Genomic DNA, 23,361 nt, shown 5'->3' on the forward strand with positions numbered 1-23,361 from the left:
GATTCCAATCTGCAGCCAATTTTGAGAACCAAAAGGTGAATCTCTTTCTGCCTGGAATATGGTCCCTTGACCAGCAGCATCGCATCACCGAGGAGCTCATAGGAATTGCAAACTCTTGGACTACTGAAATGGCCTCTTCATTATAACAAAATTCCTGGGCTATTCTGATGAACTTTATGTTCTGGAAAGTGCTGAGATCATTCACCTTAAGTGCTTAGCGTGGTCCCTGGCCCCTGGCAGCCACCATTTATGAGATCTTATTAAAAACCTAAGGACAGACAGCACAGCACAGGGGTTGAAGGAAGCCTGCCTGGGTTGAAATCTCAGCTACCCTTGACATTTGGTGTAATAAGTTTCTTATAATAATAAGAAACTGGGCCTCAACTGCTTTACCTGACACATGGGTTAATAACTGGTAATAACTCTACCCAACTCAGAGGGGTTTGTGAGTATTAAATCAGATAATATATGGAGAGTGCTTAATACATGCTTGTCAGAGTCAGCACAACAGTGCTGTTGTGATTACAGCTCTAGGGATCCAGCTCTTCAGAGGATAGCACTGGATTGATTAAATGTCAGAGCTGAAAGGAATTCACCTTAAACTATAAAGGCACTTTTCAACCAATGATGCTGGGACAACAGATATCCACAAGCAAAAAAATGAAGTTGGACACCTACCTCACAACAAATAAAAAAACTAACTCAAATCAGATCAAAGACCTAAATGTAAGAGCTGAAATTATAAAACTCTTAGAAAAGAACATAGGCACAAATCTCCGTGACCCCAGATTAGGCAAAGGTTTCTTAGATCCGACACCAAAAGTACAAGTAACAAAATAGGAAAAATAGATGAATTAGACTTTGTCAAAACTAAAAATTTTTGTGCTACAAAGGACCATCATCATGAAGGTGAAAAGATAACCCGCAGAATGGGAGAAAAAATGTGCAAATCATGTATCTTATAAGGGACTACTATCTAGAATATATAAATAACGTTTATAACTTAATAATAAAAAGACAACACAATTTTTAAATGGGCAAAGGATTTGAATAAAAATTTCTTTGAAGAAGATGCACAAAGAGATATACAATAAGCACATAAAAAGATGCTCAACAGTATTAGTCATTAGGGAACTGCAAGTCAAAAACACAATGAGATACCACCTCACACTTACTACGATGACTATAATCAAAATGACAAATAACAAATGTTGACAAGCACATGGGGAAGTCAGAACTCTCAGACACTGCTGGTAGGAATGTAAATTTACATGACCACTTTAGAAAATATTTCAGTTCCTCAAAAGGTTAAACACAGAGTGACCACACAACCCAGCAATCCCGTTGCTATATATACCCAAAACAAATGAAAATGTATGTTCATGCAAAAATGTGCACACAAATGTTGACAGCAGTATTAGTTATTATAGCCAAAAAGTGGAAAGAACCCAAGTGACTATCAACTGATGAATGGATAAACTATAAATGGGTGTGGTACATCCATACAGAGGAATAATATTTGACCACAACAAAGAATGAAGTGTTGATATTTGTTACAATATGGATAAACCTTTAAAACATTATATTCAGTGAAAGAAACCAGTCACAAAACCACCCACTGTATGATTCCATTTATATGAAATGTCCAGAATAGGTAAATTTATAGAAACAGAAAGGAAATTAATGTTTGTAGGGAACAGAGAGGACTGCTAATGGGTACAGGGTTTTCTCTTTGGGTTGAAGGAAATCTTGGGGTGATGGGTATAAAATTCTGTGGATATATTAAAAAAAATGTTGAACTGTACACTTTAAATGAGTGAACTGTATCATATGTGAATTGTATCTCTGTAAAACTGTTAAAAAATTGCGAAGATAACTGGGTGCTGTGTTCTCAGGATTGGGCCAATGATTAGATGACTGTTTTTTTAAATGCTAACAACTCAGTTATTAAGACAAGTTGTACACATGACAAACATCAGAGAGGAAATTTGAGAATCTAATTAAAATCATTGATTATGCAAATGTGAAATTTCAAAAGTATGCAAATGCACCACACCATGATAAAAAGGAAGGATACATGGGGCTAATTTCTTCCTGTTAATTCTGCTAAAATAACTCCTTTACTGTCCTGTTCCTGCCATGGTGAGCCCCTGATGTTGTTGCTGATGAAGGCTTAGTGCTCTTTTTTCTTGAATAAAGTTTGATGAATTATTTTTTCTATAAGGTGCCTGCACAGAGAGATAAATGCCACATATTCAAATGTAACCACTTTGAACATTTTTCTTCTCCTTCTTCACGTGAGATATTGTCGCAGTCATCATTCTAGTAGGAAAGTATGTGCTGGAGGGAGGAGGGTAGAGGGAGAGAGGGTATCACTCTGGTTTCTCTTTCCTGATTCTGTGAATGAGACCAGATCATGAATTATTTATATGGATCAGGTTTTCTTTGAGATGGGAGAAAAGGCACAACAAAACAAAGAGGACTTCTTATGGGTAAGAGCCCAAAACAAGGGCTAAAATCCTAAAATATTAAAGGTGAAGAAAATCTCAGAAACAGCCCCGTCCAGTGGGTTACAAACTTGAAGAAGAAAAAAAAAAAGAAAGAAATTCCGTATCTCCTTACAATGCTTTCTTACCTTGTGTCCTGAACAATCTTTCTCTTGCCTCCAGCCAAGAATTTTTTAATGCAGCTTCACAGAATTGTAACATTTAAATGAGATAACTCAATAAAAAAAAATAAATGAGATAATAGATGTAGAGCATAGCATAGCATCTTAGCAAATGAGAAGTGCTTCATCCTGTGAAGATGACAATGGTGATAATGATGATGATAACAATGACAGTGACTCCTGCTTACTCTCTATAGAGTAAATTTTAGATGCTGCTAATATCCTACCTATGAGATTTCAGACCTCATACAGTCAAACACTCTGTTATGTTCCCTAAGAGAGGTTTTGACCCTAATCTGTCTAATCTAGGGGTTGCAAAGTCTATGCTTTGGGGGACCAGAGTGGCAACATAAATGACCAGGGAACAGCATGGAAATTAACCAACTGGGTAGTGCACACAGATTGTGGCTATGTGGGAATGGAGGCCTGGGATAGCTACAACTCTTAATTTTTCAAGCTTTAAATCTGGATATTTTTATATCATTTCATATTTTTATATGTGATTTTATTTTTTTCTCAAAGCCCACATGGATCAAGTAAAACCTGTCTATGATTTTCTCCATCTCCACTGAAGCAATTCCTATGTGAATGGTCACTGACTCCACTCTATGCTCATTTTTCCAAGAGAAGACTAAACACATTTCCCTAGAGTCAATTCATTTCCACCATGTCTGACCTCAGAGGCTACCTGATTTCCCCATGTGGACCACACATCATTGCCACCAAGACTGCAGTGACAGACTCCCAGCACAGCAAGGGAAGGGGTTCGCTGAGCCCTTTGGGGAAAGTTCTCAAGGAGAGAGGCTGCCTAGCTCCAAAAGCCCCCTAACAGAGGCCACCTTGTAGTCAGCCACACAGCTGCCGGCAGGCCTAGCCCCTGCAAGTCTGGCTGTGCTCCTGCCTGGGGCTGCTTCTAACACCTCCCTGCAGCTGGCACCTGTCTGCTCACCTTTTGGTAAAAGCACCGAGAACCAGTACCTTTACCCAGCCCAGAGACACCTGCATGGGGGGAGGATACAGCTCCCCACTGGCCGGTGTTAGGATGTTTATAAGCAACTCCTTACCATGACCTAGATGATGGTCTCCTTGCTGATGCCACCACAGGCTCCTAGGGCCCCTGAGAAAGTCCCTCTCTACAAACCTATCAAACACTCTGATGAGATGCTCAGGAATCTCTGGGTGCACAGTGTGGGGAGCCTTCTAAGGATATTCCCAAGGATATGCTGTTCCTCCCCAGCTGACACAAAAACATCAATTAAAAAGCGCAAACACACACACGCACACACATATTTGCCTGGGATTGTACAAAGCATTATGTGTTGTCTGTTCAAGCAGCCAGTGCAGCTTGGGATGGGCAATCAAGGATATCCCAGCTGATTTTTAACAAAGACTCTGATGATTCAAAAGGGCTGTCATCCCTCTCCTGGAAGCAGTGTAAGTGAAATGCCATTGAATCCCTAACTACCTTTTCATTTTCCCCTCATAACCTAATTTAGAAAATGTAAATAATATCCCTGTGTTTGTGGGACCAGCTGCTTCTTACCTCCATATGGGAAACTGAGCAAAGACCAAAAAAAGGCAACAGATGCCACCAACACGTCCCTGGTTAAACATCCTAAATACACATTCAAAATATTTCTGAAAATCTTTCATTTGCTGCCAGTAATTTATACAATTATAACAAGTTGGTCTTTTATTATTGTTATGATTATTATTATTGCTTTATTCTGTCATCTGGATATATTGATGGTGACACTTCGGTGATTCACCATAATTTCCTCCCAACCATGAACCTTTTAAGGTTTCTTTCACCTCACCTGGATATAAATTAAATGGCATTATTTTCTACCTGTCTGATTTGTTGGAACAACCATGTAATACTCTGGAAAATCAGAAGACTTGCGATGTGATATTGCTGTGTTCAGCTACCCCCAACTACAACCCATTTGCTTTGCTTCAAAGTGTCCTGACTGTCATCCACCAGCAGACAACACCTTATTCTAGTCGAAGGGAGTAAGGCAGTCAGAATACCACAGGGCAAGCCCAGCATCTCCACATGGGCTCCCTGATGAGGTGTAATTGCTACTTGGCTAACAGAAGGGGCCAGTACTGTAATTTCACATGGGTCTCTGTGGCCACTAGCCCCTCTTCTCCAGGCTGCTTGGTCTACTCCTTCTTGACCAAAGTGACAGGGAATCTTTCAAAACTGGGTTTTGTAAATGGAGAATAAAAATAGGCAATGAAAATGGGAAGTATGATTTTAAATAACATTTCACTTTGGATGCAAAAGGAATTCTTTTCTTTGTCATAAAGAAACATAATATAAACCACACACACATAAACTAAATCCAAACTTCACTTGTGAGTCAGAGGAGAAGTGGATCATTTGGTGGGAGAAGGAAGCAGGGAGCAGGGCAGGCACAAACACACAGGAAATGCTTGAGACTTTAACTCACCCCGTGTCCTGGTGACCACTCATCCCAAGCACGGAGCATTGACCCCAGTGATAGCATCATTACTAGTGTGGCCAGTTCTTTCATGAACACCTACCAAATGCCCTGCCTGGGTCCTGAAGATGTAAGAAGAAGCATGACCAACATGGTCCCTGCCCTCATAACACTGAGATTGTAGGGTGGAGAATGACAAGATGCAAGACAAACCTGAGATAAACAAAGTACAACTTTCAAAACACTGTATAAAGGAAATAAGCAGGATGCTGTGACAGGTAATTCTGGCAGGATTGGGGCAGAGCTTGAGATGGGTGCCCTGACCCAGACAAACTACAGCTGAAAACACCAAGCCCAGATGGTGAAAAGAGTCTGGCAACTGCTCTCAGCATTGCTCCAAATTCTCCTTCATGACATCATTCTCTGATCTGCGAAAAGCCTCTTGAACTTGCTCATAACATCAGTTCCATTTCTTAAGGGTAGAGAGCTGCCCATGTTTACCATCTGCCACATGAAGAGAAACATGTGCCAGGCCTGGAGGCATACATCCTAGTTCTAGCATCGAGCCTGTGCTTTACAACCAAAAGCTCCTTCAGCCAGGCCCAGAGAACACCAGGGGAACTCATGGTTTTTCTGCTAAGTCATGGCCTTACAACACTCATTTCCTCCTCCTTCCTCTGTCCAGAAATCAAGTATTCCTTCATCAGATCCAACCAAATGAAGGAAGGAAGGAAGGAAGGAAGGAAGGAAGGAAGGAAGGAAGGAAGGGCAAACAGGTCACAAGATACAGTAACACAAAAAATAAGTCTTTTCCTTCTCCAATTGTGGCTCAAAACATTTTTTTCGGAAGCAAATTTACTCCTTTTTCAAGGAACAAGCTTTGAAATTTTGAGATGAGTTCGGAAATGAAGATAAGACAGAAAAATCTTTTAGATAAGTACAGCTACCTCCATTGGTTGATAACTAAAGTCCATCCTAGCTATGTTTAGTATATTCAACTCCTAAGACCGCTATAGCTCATTTTGGACTTAATGTCTAAAGAATCCTTATGACCTAAGAGCCATTTTATGTGGGGAGAATTCTGTCCTTAATTTAGACATTTGTAAGCAAATGGTTGATTTCATTTCCAACTTAATGGGTATCCTTTTGAAAGCACTCTTCACGAACAATTTTCACAAGGCCTACAGCTATAGATGAGTTTTTATACCATAAGTGTTTACACAGTCTCTGTAGATATGAAATCCTTCTGTAGTATATTTTTTTGGTAGAAAACATGCCTTCCTTTGGTGCATCCTGCTTTTCATGCCTCAGTGTATATATTTACATAAAAACATAGATGTGTTTTGTAGTCATACATATGTAGACACGTACCAGTCAAAAAAACAGCTAGAGAAAGTCACTTTAATAGTGCCCTCTGGCTTTTTGGAAGACTAGTGTAAATCTCTTCTGCAGGGGAAAAAAAATCCATTTTTCTGAGAAGGTAAATGTTTATTAAATGCAAATACTGATATTCGTTACCTAGGAAAAATGTCTTGCTGCATGTGAAATTTCTCCATAAAAAGCTTTCAAGTCCCAGGTTTCTCCAGATAAGGCCCTATCGGTGAACTGATGCGTGAATGCACTGAAATTGAATTACTGTACAACAGCAATTACTTTCCACAGTACAGCTATAATGGGAATCAGTTCCGCAATGAACAGCAGGTAGCTATAGAAAGAGGGAAAACCTTAATATATAATCTAGTCTTTTTTAGCTTTTCCCAAGAGGCAGAGATGCTTATTTTTAAGCAAAACACTCTTTTTCAACAGCCAAATTTATCATTTTATCAATGTAAATCAAAAAATAAGTGAAACAGGATTAATTTTATTTGCAGGTATGAGCTTCAAAGTGCTTTCAAAATTTATGAAATATCTCATCCAAAGTTTGGAAACTCAGTGAGTTCAGCTGCAACTTGCCTGTCTTTCACAGTGCCTGATGAAGTTTCTTTGTTTAGATACTCCTAATCATTTGCGGGAGAAAATAGATCAAATAGTTAATGTTTTGCCTAATACGATACCAGAATAGATACCATCCTATAATTCTCTCTGTCTCTGTAAAAAATGTTTAAGTTTGTGGAGGTCTGAACTTGTACAGCCTGACAGAGAAAGGCACACAGATCTGTGCCTGGCCTGAATCCAAGAACACCTGGGGAGATGGACAGAGGTTACAATTCTGGTGCAAATCAGTGTGATAACCCCAAAGTTGCTCCACAATATCAAAGGCAAAACACCACGCTGGAGAATTCACCCTTAGAAAACCATTCTGGAGAACACTAGTATAAATTAATAAGTTCTCCAAGAAGTCATTCTTTCTGTAATTTCCTCGGTTTATCTACTCTTTTCAAGGTATGCTGCTCATCTGGGTTATATGGACCATATGGAAATCTGAGGATCATTATTTCTTCCTGGTTGTGTTAGAATCTGTTCTAAAAGTCTACCTCTATGATCAGAGTTACTTCCTACAGATTCTCCTCCAAATGCACATTTAGCTGTGCTTGTTTGGAATTCCCTGGTGCCTCATGACCCTTCCAGCTGTGTGATAGTTTATGCTACTTCTAGTGGAGGCTTGGATATTAAATACAAAGGAAAGGCTGAGACAGCCTGTCTGTATCACCAACGCCATGGAATGCACATTCTTTGCCTTCTCCCTTTCCTCAATCAGGGAAAAGAGTGTGACTATCAGAAGCTCAGGGGAAAGGAGAGCTGTGTCAATTCTGCCTCCCATGGACATTTCAGATGAGCTCTGACTTGTAACACAGCCAAGACTTTCCAGGTGTCACTTAGGAATGGCCCAATGAGAATGCACAGCCGGTAAAGGATGTATCACTTCCTGCAGGTTCAGCATATGAAATATCTCCCTTGAAATGTTAATGAACTAAAAACACATTGATTCCATTTCCTGTTCATTCACAGGGCTTAAAACTTGATAAATTGCTTGGCAACATTAATTGAGGGCTTGGTAACATGTAAATGTTTGAACAAAGAAGTTGAGAGATAATACTTGAAGCTCAATCCTTATATACAAGAGCAAAGACCAGCACTGCTGCATCAAACCCAATGTGGCTTTATGTTAAAACAACCTACATCAAGCCTCCAAGTGGAACTGAAAAAATTATTTAAACCACAAGTGGCATTAAAAACTGTTAGAAAATATTAGTTAAGAAATGCTACCATAATGACAGCACCATTATGTTAATGGCAATTATTGAAGCTAAGGTTATTTGTCATTTGTCAGCCTGAAAAAAAAAAAAGTTACATGTAGTCCATTACCCACCAGATGACAGAGGTTATGTAATGGGCAGGCCACTCTGGGTTTCACATTTACTTCAGACATCTGACAGGGAGAAAATAGGATTTTCTGTGATAGGATAATTGCATAGTGGAGAGTAATTCAAAATGGGGACGAGTATGATAAAATCACTCTGATTCAACTAATCACTGGGAAAAGTGATGGGAGAAATGATGAAATCAAACCAGAAGAGACAGAGAAAAAGACCAACACTGTTTTACAGCCAAGAGATGTTAGAGGACTGGGTTACTCTTGTATTCTTTTTTTTTTTCCCTCAGCACTAACTGGACCTCCCTCCACAGACTAAGGGTGTTAGTGCAGTTTTCTAAATTGTTGTTGTCAGTCTTATAAATATTTTATATACATCAATGGAAATTTAAATTATCAGCATTGTTTGTGAGCTAGCTTTTTCCTCTGTGTTCTTGAGTCCTCCCAGCCTTCCACCACTGATGAGCACTTGGTGCTAAGTCACTTATTGGCAGGAAGGCACTAGAGGAGGCACTAGGGCCTCTGACCTGACTCGGATGGCTGGGATGGGGGTGAGGGCTCAGAAAGGGGAGGTTGCTACACATAGTGCATCACAGGGATGGAGTAAATTCTAAGATAAGGTGTTTTCCTGGGCCATTTGTGAAGGGGATCACTGCTCTGCGGGTAGCAATGGACTGGAAAGTCAGGGCCCTGGTGCACAGTGGTGCATTCTAATGCAAGGCAGCAAACAACGACTCCACCGCAAATCCACCAGCAAACGGAATTTGAGGTCTTTGCACTTCAAATTATCACAAGTGCCATGGGCAATAGCAATCTTTCCTATTCGAGAAGCAAGGTGTCATTGTAGTATGAAAAATAGTTATACTCACTGCTCCCCTGGCCTCAACATAAACCAATATCCAGGAGGCCTGACAGTGGCCACCCTATCTCTTTCCAAATGCCACATGATTCCCGACTGTTGCCAACAGAGCCACACAGTTCACAACAGGGACCAGGCTGATCTCAATGAAGAAACTGTCTCCAGACCAAACCCCAACTTGACAAGCCCTCTTTCCTGTTTAAAAATTGGGAGCAGGGGAGAACCACATATTACTGGACCAGTTACCCTAGATTTTGTGGCACCAAGTGTGCTTACAAAAGGCCTAATACTCTATTTAAAAATACATAAAATACACAGCTCAGAGAATCCTGGATGCCTTTATTTACTCTGGGAACATTTCAATTCAAATAGAGCAAAAAGAACTTTTTCCTTCTCCAAGGAACCATATCAACCATATCAGTCTCTCTCTCTCCCTCTTTTTCTTAACCTCACTAAATTAAAGTAAAAAAATTTCAGAATTAGTTTTCCTCTTGTCATCATCCAGGGGCTTCCTGAAGCTTCAGGACTCTCTCACTATTAAATGTTCACAAACTTGGAGGTCCTGTAGCCAGCAGTAACAGCACATTCACTGAACTTGACTTTTGCCAGGCCTGTGCTAAAAACACTTGACACAGATACACACAGAGGAACTGCAGTCCTACTGCCTGGGTGCCAGCGGAACTCCACTGAGCCTGCCCAAGTGACCCAGGCCAAGCCTGTTTGCTCATCTCTAAACCAATGATAGTAAAGTGTCTCATTCCCAGGGTTGATACAAGAATGAAATGAGATGTCACATGCAAAGTGCTTAGCACAGGGCCTGGTGCATAGTGAACTCAATAAACATAAGCAGGGATTAGTAAGTCACTGACTCCTAAGATCTCCAGGGAGGTAAGTGAGGAAGAGGTCCACCAGGTTTACTCAATTTTTCTCACAGGCTTCCCACCTTGGGGCAGAATTGAAATTTGGAGCAGTTCTCTCTACTCCAGAGTTCTTGTCTCACCTGCCATGTGGGTCCCTGCCCCTGAGCAACCACGTCCAGGTTCTAGTGTCGGCTGGGCCTCTGTATCATGAGAGCATAATGCACAGCCTCCCAACCCCGACCGCCCCAAGTTCCAGACACCGAGCCTTCCATGTCTGTCAATTGCAAAAACAGAACCTAAGGATATTTATGTTCCTTTCTACTCTGAAATTGTGTGATTCACAAAGAAACCCAATTTGGGACAATAACAGCATTTCCCTTCCTCTCAAATTAATGATGTTGTTACCAATATTTAAAACAAAATAAAACATTTTTATTCATTTTTCAAGGATTCAGGAAAATGTGCATTTGAATACTACTCCTGCTGAAGGAACTGTAGATTGGCATGACCTCATCAAGTCAGAAATATACTCCTATGTATAAAGAGATTTAAAGATTGGTTCAGAGCCTCGGAACTGTCTCTGTGTTTGGGAATACACCTTACAGAAATCATCATACACTGCAGGATGCTGACGGCATGAAAGTCATGAAGGAAGTGGACTCTGGAGTCCTTGTATCTGGGGCCCATCCCCCACTCCCCATGTGACCTCAGGGAAGTGACTTAACTTCTGCCTCTCAGTCTCCTCTTTTGTAAAATGAGGGTAATAATAGTAACTTTGTTGACAGGGTCATTATCAGAATAACTAAGTATGTGTAAAATAGAGGAGCACCCAACATGCAGTGGGTACTGAGTCAGCTAATCAATTGTTAACACACAAGAAGATTCACTGCAGCATTATTTATATCAAAGCTTACAAACAACTTAAATATCCAGACATAGATTTACAGTCAAACCAGTTATGACACATACACATACCCATAGACTGAAATGTTATGTAGCCGTTTAAGAAAATCACAAAACAACACAGTGACACAAAAAAATTCTACAATGGGCTAAAAAAAAAAAAAAGCTAGATACAAAAGCAAACAGGCAATACAATTGCCAATTTGAAAAAAAAACATAAGTACATGCACAGAAATGCAAAGAAAAAAGACTAGAAGAAAAAAAAAAAAACAATAAAAGAAGCCTTGATTTCCTGCTGGGTGGTGGGTCTTTTATGTGATTTTTTTTCTCTCATATTTTTCAATCTATCCTAAAATTTCCAACAAAGGGATGTTCATTTTACAGAAAGAAAACAGTAATTGTGGTGAAGTTTGGTTTTTTCTTTTTTTAATCTCATGGTTTTGACTGTTAGATTCAAATGGCCACCATGCTGCCATGTCTCTGAAGAATACCATTTGCTTTAAGGTAGTGACATAAAGACACACTGGAGGTCACCATCCAGTTCCCAGGGTTGGCTGTCCATGCAATATTTCTGTGGCAAGTAAAAGTATTTTTTGGTTCTAAAGCACTTCAGAGTTTCCTCCAAGAAGTCTCATCTTATTTAAATTAATAATCTCAGTAGCCACAGAAGCTACCATTCACTGAGCACTGTCCATGCGCCAGGTTGTGTGCTAAATGTCTAAGAACTATTAACTGTTTGACCTTCACATTTCCTGTCTGAGTTTTTCCCATTTTACAGATGAAGAAATTGAGGCTCATGAAGGCTATTTTACAGAATGTTGAAGCTTAGTAAGTGACAAAGGCAGACCCTCACCTAAGTCAAGCTCTTGCTTTTACCTAAACTACCATCCCTCCTTCCCTAAATCAAAATACTACAAAAAAGTTTTAGAAACAAGAAAATGTGCAGGATTATCAGGTCTAAAGCAGAAATAGCTTGTCAAATTTTGGTTCAGCCAATTAAGGATGAGGAATCTAAAGCAGGAAATGAACTTTTACAACAAGTGATTCTGGAGATAATAAAACTGAAAAGTAAGTAAACTATACTTCAGAAAGAGCCCTTCAGACTGCAATTCTTTCCCATAATCCTGTTCCAATATGGCATTAACATAGAATTTTGCAACATTCACATGTCCCAAATCAAGAATGTTAGATGCTTTGTTTTGTTGATAACAAGGAATAAAGTTGGAAGCCATCTTGGAAATCCAAAATGATACGCATGTGCACTGCAGTTCCTTCCATTCTTCCTGCTAATATAAAGTTTCAGGGAGCTCTTGCCAGTTGAGACAAACATTATAATTACAGTAATATTCCAACAGAGTAAAAAGAACTTCCAGCTTCATCTAGACTCATTTACTCCATGGAGAGTTTCAATTCCTTATTTTGGCAAGCATTGCTTAAAGTTTTTTTTACAGTTGTTTAGTTCAACCACAGTGTAACCTTAAATGTACTTTGGCAATTAATAAATGTATCACACAGTCACAGGCCATCCCCTGTGGCCCTACAATTAGTGACACCTCCACTGAAGGCATATAATTATAAGACAAAAACTGAAACTGAACCCTATATGGAAAAAGGGTAACTGGGCCCCTAGTAACCGCTTTTCCTGGTTACCCAGACCTAAGAAAAGAAAGTATGTACATAATGGCTAAGTCAACTTTGATCTCTGAGAGTCGAGTTCATTGTGTCTTCCGGCAATACAGAGTAGAAACCAAAGGCACTTACCCGTACTGCTTCAGACTTCTTGTGAAACATCTCTTCCATGTTCTTTGCCAGCTTTTTCACCAGTTGGAGGCCATCAATTTCTTCTATGGCAACGTCTTTCTCATACTCTTTGTATTTCTGTAAGAAGGGAGGGCAACATTAAAGGCATATGATACCACCAAACATCATGCCCACAGTGTCAAAGCACGTCTACCTAGAAGAAATAAGTGAAAATAAAGTTACAATATGACTGTCTCTGTTCAACTTGGGGAGATTGGACTGCATTTCAAAATAATTAAATTAACTAGAGAGAAATGTTAAAATTGGCTCTGGCTCTCCTGAAGCTTAACTAGCACCCCGGAAAAGAATAAACCCTAAATTAAAGCAATCAAACTCTATCATCCATCTTCCTTCATTCTTGAAATCAACACTACACACTTCCAACAGGCCCATACTCAGCTATTCTTCTGGAGGACCAACCCAGGTTCATTAGCTATCCTGCAGCCAACACCACTGGAAGTTGACTATTTCATATGTGTCATAAAATCAAAATAAAGAAATTCAACTTTTGTGGGATCCTTTTTCCTTGAACATCACTAACAATTTTTTCATTGCCAAAGATCAAGGACTTAGGGAAAAATAGTTTAAGAGATATGACTCTAATGTATAACTACAACAAGAGTCAGCAATCTATGACCCTTGGGCCAAATCCAACACGTCACTTGTTTTTATAAATAAAGCTTTATTGGAACAAAACCATACCCATTTGCTACATATTCAATCAAGTAAGTAGTCACAATAGAGACTGGATGACCCACAAAGGCTAAAATGTTTACTTTCTGGTCCTTTATAGAAAAAGCCTATCAATTCCTGAAATGGACTAGGAATTAAACAAAGTAACAAACAAAGGAATTAAACTAAGTAGCAAAGCATCTTAATGTTTTATAATGTTAGAGTTCTTGCTGTGGATTTCAGTATTCCAATTCAGTTCAGTTCAGTTATTGAGGACTTCCTATGGACACTGAAGGAGATCAGAAAAAAAAAAAAGCACGTACATGTAAATAAATAAAAATTTTAAAAATAAAAACAGCAATATATTATATAAAGGATGACATTTATATAAGATTCCATAATTTGTTAGTCTGTTCATAAGGCAATAATCTGACCCACAGTTTACTCAAATTCTCAAAGACAACTTTTCATTTAAAACTCATCACATACACTGGTAATTTATCTGTCTAAACCAGGAGTTCTCAAAGTGGTCCAAGAACCCCTGCAGGGTCCCTGAGACCTTTTCAGGGGCCCACAAAGTCATTCTTTTTCCCAACAGCTTATTTATCTGAAGCCATATCTTCTTAATTGATTTTTAACAAATCACAACAGGTTGAACACAGAGGCAGATATGAGAATCTACCTGTCTTCTCTAAAACCAAACCTTAAAGAGATTTGCAAAAATGAAAAAAATGCCACTCTTCTAATTTTTGTTTTTGAAAAAAAACTTTTAATAAAGTATATTTTTAATAAAATACGTTAGATATGTCAACATGCAATGAGTTTTTATGTTTTATGTTTAATTTCTAATATGGTAAATAGTAATAGATACAACTCACATAAGCAGAAGCTCTTAGGGGTTCTCAGTATTTTGTAAGAGTGTAAGGGGGTCCTGAAACCAAAATTTGATATAACTAAATATTTAATTTTGGTTCCCACTGAAAAGGAATATTGATTACTAATAACAAACCTTTCAAATGGAGTTCAAAATACTTTTAATGTCAACAGGAATCCTTTACATTTATGTAGCTATCAAAACTTGGGGAACTAAAAATATTGGGGGGTTTATATTTACCCTCATTTGGGGGAAAAACCTGAATCAATTACTAACTCCTCACCCTAAGCTCCTACTTAAGAAAAACAAAAGGCCCCACACATTATCTGGGCTCTAGATACTTTGAGAGCAATTTCTGAAATACAAAGTGTAACAACCTTTTAATGGCAAGATAATTTTTAAGATATAAATTTATATTTTCTCCCCTTTTCCTCTCCTGTACCCTCAAAAATATAAACAGGAGGAGGCTCAGTCTTTTCCTTGCCCCAATGAAAGGAGTGTGTGAGTGTATGTGTGTGAGTCACACAAAACACTCCCCTTCCTAACTTAGATTTCCAAGTCCTTTGCAGCAATAATCTGAGTGTCCTGAAAAGAGACAATTAGCATTAGAGGACAGACAGAGGGAGTGACTCTAAGGAAATGAATCAATAGAGAGAGGATTCCTCCAAACCCTAAGACTAAAATGAAATCCCGAGAACCTGGAGGCATCTGGCCACACAGAGTTCCCAGTGCCCACCAGACTCTGGCAGAGGAGGAGGTCAGAAGGGCAGGAAGAGACCCTTGGACTGGGCACTGGGGACCCTAACCTGAACCTCAGGCCCAAGGCTTGGAGTTTCTCAGAATTAAAGTGACCCTGAAGAAATTAGACAAAGTGCTATTCCGGAGCACCTGAGTCTGGACCAAGGCAGACATCTGCTACGTCATTTATAAGATGCTCTGAGAGGTTCTGCGTGGTCCTACAATGGACCATGAGTTGTAAGTAACATGCTTCTCCCTACTCTCTGAAAATGTCCATAAAATTCTTACGTGTTTAATCTTGAGACTCTCTCTCTTCCTTGGAAAACCACTATTGCTTCTTCTAGCCTTTCCCTCTTCCTCGACAAGGCTACCCTGGTTCCCCAAGATGAGGAGGCTGCACCCTCCCTCCAAGCTCCCAGAGCACTCTGTGCTCATCTCTCCTGGCATCAGAGCTTGCATGGCCAGGAGGTGAGGACAGATCTTGGTCACCTCCCCAGCCCACAGCAGACACTGACAGGACCTCTCTGGAGGAAGCTTGTTGCTGAATAACTGCAATGTTACAGTACAAAGAAGATGCAAGTAAGGATGCAGCTGCATTGTCTGATGGTCCTATAATGGTGACCTACCACTCCCTGGGAGGTTGACTGGATTGGCCTGGGATGTGGGACTCCAGACAGCCCAAGCCTGGCTCAGGCTAACGTGTCCTCTGGTGTATGGACAAAACTTCAATGACAATCCCTGGAAACTTTCCCTAAGTTCAAAGGCAAATCAGTGCTGTCTTTGGAGCTAAAAATTCTGGGGGTTCTCTGCTGCCTGCCATATGTGCTCCAGAAGCCAACAGCTAAGGTCAGCTTATACACAAGTTTGATTCACTACCAAAAATACAAAGTTCAAGAAGTGAGTAAAACAAAACAAAACAAAACAGAACTAATGTCAGTCTAATATCTACAGTCAGTGAAATAAATCTCTGTCTCAAGTAATTCTGAAACTAAAGGTGATCTAGGGCCTTAAGATAAAGAAAATGAAAATAGATTTCACAATTAGTCTTTACCTAAATCTTTTGGTTTTTATACCAGGACCCGTTATTCTGGTCATATCTGTTACTTATGTGCATTTTTCTCCCAATAGACTTCTAGAAAGAAATCAATTTATTCAGCTCTGACTATCCACCAAGTTCTCAATGAGACCTTCCTGCATCCTCTTTGCTTCTGAATCTGCTCCATGAAAAGGAGCTGCTGAGTTCATGCAGGGCTGTCAGTCTCCCAGGACTACTTGTGCCTGGTGACCTAGCTAACTAATCTCAATACAGGGTTCTTTGCCAAGCTAAGGATCCCAGATCTGGGACAGACTTAGCACTTCACTGGTTCTATTCATCTTCCAGACTAAGCCCTCTCCCTTTAGGTCATGTGACAATGGATCCTCTCTGCCAATGAGCCAAGCCTCCTACTACTTTCTCACCACCCTAGGGAAGTTATCCCATAAGCAAAAAAAACACTCTGCTTTTCAAGATGTGTTAATGCCTGCTGGAATCGGGTCAGAGCAATGTAATATCTTACTCTTACCAGGAAACACTACACTTTGCTGGAATCAAAGGATTTTAAAGAACAGAGAGAATAACCTAGTGATCATCATTAATCAATCTCAAACCCTTAGTGACTTAGGATGGTGGTATACATCAAAACCATTAAAACATACCTACGGTACAAAACCAAGCAATCTGACTTTCAGCAACTGGATAAAGTAAGCTACAACCATACAACAAATTTCACACACCATCCCAAATTGTACAGAAGAATGTAGGAAACAAGCATATAGTATGTTACAATAGGTTACAGACAGTAACCAGTGACTTTCTGTTTTAAATTACTATCTGCCTACACATGAGTGCGCGCACGCACACACACACACACACACAAAAACAATGTGAGGAGGACAGATGCCAAATGCTCACAGCTCGCTGTACAACTGCAAATGATTTCCTTCTTTCTTCTTTTTGCTTACCCATATTTCTAATTTTTATAATATACATACTATTTTAGAAATTAGAAAATATAAGAGCTGTAGCTATATGTAGAATAGAATATGGGCACCTAATAAAATTTCTGTACGGAAATGTGACCCCAATTAGAATCTGTGTAGTTAAGCAGCATGTCTTCATTAGCAGAGCCTAAGGAAGTCAGCAAAATTAGTCCTCTGTGTATAACAGGCCCAGCACAGTGCCGGAAGCTTTTCACATATTAATTCGTCTAATCCTTACAGCTACCCTGGGATGGAGGCTTGTGTCATCTGCATGTTGCAGATGGGGAACTGAGGCACAAAGAGATTTAGTCAGTTGTTGAAAGTTGAATGGTTTCGAGAGTGAGTTTTAAACATCTGACTTCAAATTGCTTGGTCTTTTGAACTTGTGGAGTTAGGGTAAAGGACTGATTGATAGTCTAAATATTTGTGAAGTTGTTTCAGAGGGCCCTTTTCACTGCCATCACAATGCCTTTTCATTGATTTATAGCCAAAATCCTCCTTAAAAAAAATCCTCCTCCAAAACAGGAGACATCATCTGTTAACAAGGGTGGCAGCCGCTCACAAGGCTGCTCCAAATGAGCAAAAGTCATGTAGTCAGGGCACAGTGGCTGTCACAGGAAGGGACGCTATCCTTCCACAGGGCTAGGGACACTATCCTTCCGTGGGGCTGCTGAGGGGATGAGCTTGGAGCCTGGCCCCAGAGGAGCACACACATCTCTTGACTCTAGAAAGTGACCCTGAAGCTTAATGACACATTACTCCATGGCTGTGTCTGGGCTACAAATCATCTTGTTCTCCAAGGTACCAAGAAAGACCTGGAGGCAAAATACCCAAAACTCCTCCTCCTTGGGGGTTTGCCTCTCCACACAGCTGTGACTGCAAGGGTGCTTTATTTTCTATAGCCTCAAGGACTGCTCTAGCAATTAGTTCGTTCTGTGCAAAACCAGTCATCCTTCAGCTGGGAAAAGGAATTCAGAAAGTATCAACACAAAAGGAAGGCAGCGGGGGAAGACAAACATGGAAGAGACACTCTGCCACCTGATTAAAGATCCAGGCCAGTCTGGATTTGAATCTTGTCTCTAGTACTCCATTTATTTGTTCCGCAAGCACCTATTTTGTATCTCTGGCATGTCAGGCAGGGGACAGGGTACCAAGCACAACATGATGAGTAAAGTGAAGCGGAAGAAAGCTCATAGCCTATTGGTCAGGAGTGTTCTGATGAGTAAACCAGCAAAGAAGATACAATATCATCGTGGTAAGTACCCTGATGAGGTGGTCAAGGCAGTTGCTCCACCTTGCTAAAGTATGACCAGGATGGGAAGAGGGGAGATGCAGTAGGGAATGAGCAGAGGGAGCAGTAGGTATGGACACCCAGGATAAGAAGCTGCCTGGAGCTCACGGATCTACCCCTTGTTCCACTTCACTGGTGCATGGATGGCCAGGGTAGGGGATTATTCTGGTGAGAGACATAGCCAAATAAGTGAGCAGGGCCAGGCCATCAAGGGTAATATGCTAGGATTAAGAGTTTGTACTTTATCCTGACTTGGGTAGGAGGCTGGGGCTGTGGCCACAACAACTAGAGCCACCGAAGGACTTACGGGTAGGAGGGACTCAATGACCAGATTTCTAGTTTTGAAAAATCTCAGTGTGCAGAATGGGAAGGAAGAACATAAAACTGGATGGAGACAAGGATTGGGAGGCTGAGGTAGCCACGACTCAGGAGATAACACTGGTAACAAGTCAGAAGAGTCAGAGGAATGAGAGGTGAGCTCCCTGGAAGACAGCAAGAAGTCTGATGATCAGACACAGCAGCATATTGGCCTGGCAGGCCATGCCACTTTAGGGAAATTGCTTAACCTTCTGTGCCGCAGTGTCCTTGATCAGAACCCCATCTTCCAGGGATGTCCTAGAGGGTTACTGGGAGGACATCTGTGAAAGCCCCCAACACAGTGTCTGCATGTAACAGGTCACTCAAAATCTTCATGCTCCCCTGCTTCTCCCTCTTGGAATTTCTGCTACAGAGGATTCTAGTATGTGTTGTATTTTCATAATAATGCCTTCCTGAACTGAAGCTTCTAATGTAGGAGACAAATTCCAACAAGGAGGTTGATGATGCTGATGATCTTCACTCTGCCACCCCCCATCCATCCTCTGGGCCTCCTCCTGGCTTGGCGCAGTAGCTGGAGATATAAAAGCAACACAGCTTGTGGCTTTAGCGAAGACAAAGGTTAAGGCAGAACACAGCTCTTCACAAGAGTGCCTCTCAGCATTCATGACACAGAAGTAAGGCAGCCTGAAAAATTTTTTATTCCTTCTGTCACAAGAGAACATCTGAAGCTTCCATTCCTTCTGCTAGGAGAATCAGCACTTGGCAAGAAATCTTGTGATGAGCCAAAAACATTTATCATTTGAGAAGGGAGACACAGAAATGCATTATTTCTGCAGCATCTATTTTGCCAGATCATTTCACACAAACACTAGGAAGAGAAAAAGCACTACTTCACTGTCAGAACATTTAATGCTGTTTCATACCTCTGGGTCATTTTTTCCTACGTGATAACTGCATATCTAGGAGCGAGTCACCTGGAACAGACCCCAGAGAGGAGGCTACAGTCACGAAACTTCTGAGTAATTGCGATTAATTAGTATAGACGCCAAAGATGGAAGGGGGCTCTCAGTATGCTTAACACCAGCAAAAAAATACGCTCTTGCAGAGGATGGATGCAGGAGCACCATTAGCCAAAGAGCTGGAACATCTGAACATGACCTCTTGGCCAAATTTTCTCATCACAAACTGAAATTACATCTCTAGAGTCAGCATAATTAAATCACTAGATAAGGACTCACAGAAGGTCCGGGGAGGAGATGGCAAAGCAAAAACCTGCTTGTCCTCAAGTGAGAATCTGAGGAGCTTGTCTCAAAGCCCACAACTTGAGAGAAACTGGCCTGCTTCTCCAACTCACCCTTAAGCCTCCAGCACTTCTCTTGAGTTCCCCAGTAAACCATGTTACTAGGAAAGCAACCGAGACAGACTAAGCCCAGAACCCTTAAAGACTGTTCCGTAAGAGCAGAAGATGCTTCATGTTCCTACCTTAAGATTCAATTTTTGGTCTTATTCTTACTCCTTCAAGTTCTGAAACAGCCACAGCACAGGAGATAAAATCATTAAATCAACCATATAAGTATCCTATAATTAGGAATCACACCAAAAAAAAAAAAAAAAGAAACCTAAACTGAAATCACTGCGATTTTCATTCATTCAACAAATATTTACAAATTGCCTACCATGTGCCAGGCAGGTAGGGGGAGTGGGGAGCCAATGTCAAGTACACATGTTCCCTTGGGGTATAAGGAGAATAATTTTGGGTTCATTTTATTAAAAATAAGTAGTAAATAAACTGGAGCAGAGCTGCACGGGTCATTTCAATGTAAACCTGAACCCTGATATCCCACATAGCCATTCTGTGTGCATTTCCTCCCGGAGTCACATTTGTCCGCAGTGCAGGTATGTTATTTCTGCCAGATGTGGGAGAGCACTGTGAGTCTTCTACTAAGTGCATAACAGTGTATAAAGCACAAACATATATTTTCCCTGAATAGGGAGGGGTTAGTAGCAGGAAATGTAGGCAACCCAAACTGTTTAAACACAGAAAACTTGGCCCCACGAACAAGAATGACATCACAGTCAGCAGGTAGGAAGAGGATCTCAGGGAGGGATGAGATGAAAACAATGAATTAGCCAAGGGTTGTAGAAGTGAAGATGATTGTGCAGCACATATAATTCCCTGCCTCCTAGGAGATGAAGTTTCCGAAGTATCCTAGTAGTATAGTGAGACAGTCATGAGCCATCACAAGGTGGTTGGTTAACAGAGGCAGGACACCTATGACCAAGGCTTGATGAACAGTGGGAACAATGAAAGATGGGGGAGGGAGGGAGTGGACAGTCTCTCTGTCTCCTCTGTCTTCTCTGTCTTATTCCTAGTAACAAGGGGCTGGGTGGGAAAGAATCTGCACGGATTTTGCTAGTATGCTATTGATTTGGATCCTGGTAGCAGCATCCTGCTTGGTTTAGAATCATTGGCCAGGCTTCAAGTCAGAGGAAAATCAACAATGTGCATCCCACTTGCTATCACCATTTGGCATGGTGCTAGCACCAAGGACTCTCCAGCCAGATGCACTAAGTTCAATTCCTAGCAATATGACAAGTTACTTAGTCTCCATCAGCCACCTTTCCTTCATCAGTTGAGTGGGTGATACCAGATCTCCTACTGTTCTTGGGATGATCAAATGAAGTTGAGTATGTAAAGTCCTAGCAGAATGCTGGACATAGAGCAAAGCACTCAAAAAATGTCATTGGTGATGGCAGAGGTGATAATAAATGCCAACATTTGTTCTACAACTTCTGAAAAAGGAAATTCTCTTGCCTCAACAAGAAGAAACTCTCAACTAACATGCATAACCTAACAGATGAACTACCTCTGAATGTTGCTCTGGGCAGTAGCGTTTTTCAAATAAATTCACAAGGCACTGAGGGGTCTCCAACAGTAATTCTTTGGAAATGGCTCCCTTCCAGCAGAAAATGGATGCTAGAAGTCTATATTTGTGTAAGGGGGGATGACAGTTTTTAGATATGTTACTAAAGATGTTGCAATAAAAACTAATTATCTACAATTTTGGGATTCTCTCTTTACAGGCAGTGTCATTTTCTTACTATGACATAAATGTACTTAGTATCTCTCTCAACTCAATTATTGCATATGAAAGTGTCACTTCAAAATACAACACTCCAAAGCAATTATGTTTCCAAGTAAATACATTTCCAAATCCTTTAAGCTGATGTTAGGAACACTTCTTAACCATAACAAGAACAAACCTAACTGAATTCATAAAACTCTAGGTCACAGGAGAATATTTTTCTATTTGAAAATGGAAATGCCACTTTGTACAAATCATTCTGTTTCACAGAGGTATTTTGATCAAGTGTCTCCAAGGTCAAAAAAAAAAAAAAAAAGAAAGAAAGAAAGAAAGAAACTCTACCTATTTTTAATGCAGTGCTCTTCCAGATGTAGTTAAGTTTGAGGAAAATCCAAGAATGCAGTTTTTCTTTGTCAAAGCCATTAGAACAAGAGATAATTTGCATAAGAATTAGAGACCCTGTTTAGGAATGACAGAAGAGAGAGGAGGACAGGGCACTAAATTACAACCCAAAGAACAAGCACAGAGGAGGCAGGTAGCAGCTAGTTTCCAACTTCTGCAAGGCTGTGGCAAATGGGGACCACTGGAGGAATCTGGGATACCGCTGATAAGCAGTTCTCGTTCTATGTGATGAGAGACATGGAAATGGGCCACCACTGAAGGCAGTAGTTTAACCCTCAGCATGTTTTTATGAACTTCCAGCTTGGAGGGGGTGCAGGTTGGGGGAGGGGTGCTGTGATCTAAATTACTTCTGGAGGTGCTTTCTGGTACTCACCTCAAGAGAGCACTGTTACAAGAATTATCAGGGTCCTCAGCCCCAGTGCCCCAGAGCCCTTGTCCCCACTTAGCTGTTTGGATTGCCCTACTAAATCAGAGAGTTCCAGAGAGATTGCTCTTCAGAGCAGCTGGCTCTGCCATGGGTGGTCTCTGACAGATTTCTACTACTTTCAGATTGTCAGGACCTGAATTAAAAGATGGATATCTCTCCTTTCCCTGTTTTACTGTCTATACTCTCCTTTTTTAAGCCTGATAAGTCTCATAAGCTTTTACTGTTCCACACAGTCAACTGGACAAAAGCCACTAATAAATTTTAGCTCTGTGGTGATAAAACTGAGTGTGAGTTCTACATTAGATTCCTGTTTTATAGAAGGGAAATTAAGTCGGAATCAAGCTACTAAACCAGCTGTTGATACAATCATCCTTGCCCTAGCACGGTAGTGTAACATACTGCTTTAAAATTGGGAAGTTCATCTGTCTACTAAACAAACCAAATGTTCTCAATGCTTATTAAAAAACAAAACCAAAACAAAACAACAACAAAAAAAACCCCTCCAATTCCTGGCTATTTTCTGGATTACTGTATGGGGATCTGAGACTCTGAAATATGAATATTCATGCTGTACATACATCCTCACAACACTACAAGCCAAAATAATTATTACAGGTCCATGTGTGTTAGAGAAGAAAAACCTCATTGTATGCATTTATGAGTGTGTTTTATGTACATCAACAA

At 40.5% G+C, this 23,361-nt stretch overlaps 1 protein-coding gene across 1 annotated transcript in view; it reads right to left on the minus strand.

Moving 5' to 3' along the window:
• The window catches only part of CACNA2D3 (calcium voltage-gated channel auxiliary subunit alpha2delta 3), a 776,511-nt gene that overhangs the window by 606,271 nt on the left and 146,879 nt on the right, over positions 1 to 23,361 (minus strand). The window contains exon 3 of the mRNA XM_064496418.1: positions 12,812 to 12,928. Coding sequence (XP_064352488.1) covers positions 12,812 to 12,928 — 117 coding nt within the window. The remainder of the gene's footprint in view (positions 1 to 12,811; positions 12,929 to 23,361) is intronic.

Source organism: Camelus dromedarius, chromosome 17 (genome assembly GCF_036321535.1).
Source record: "Camelus dromedarius isolate mCamDro1 chromosome 17, mCamDro1.pat, whole genome shotgun sequence".
NCBI classification, from domain to species: domain Eukaryota; kingdom Metazoa; phylum Chordata; class Mammalia; order Artiodactyla; family Camelidae; genus Camelus; species Camelus dromedarius.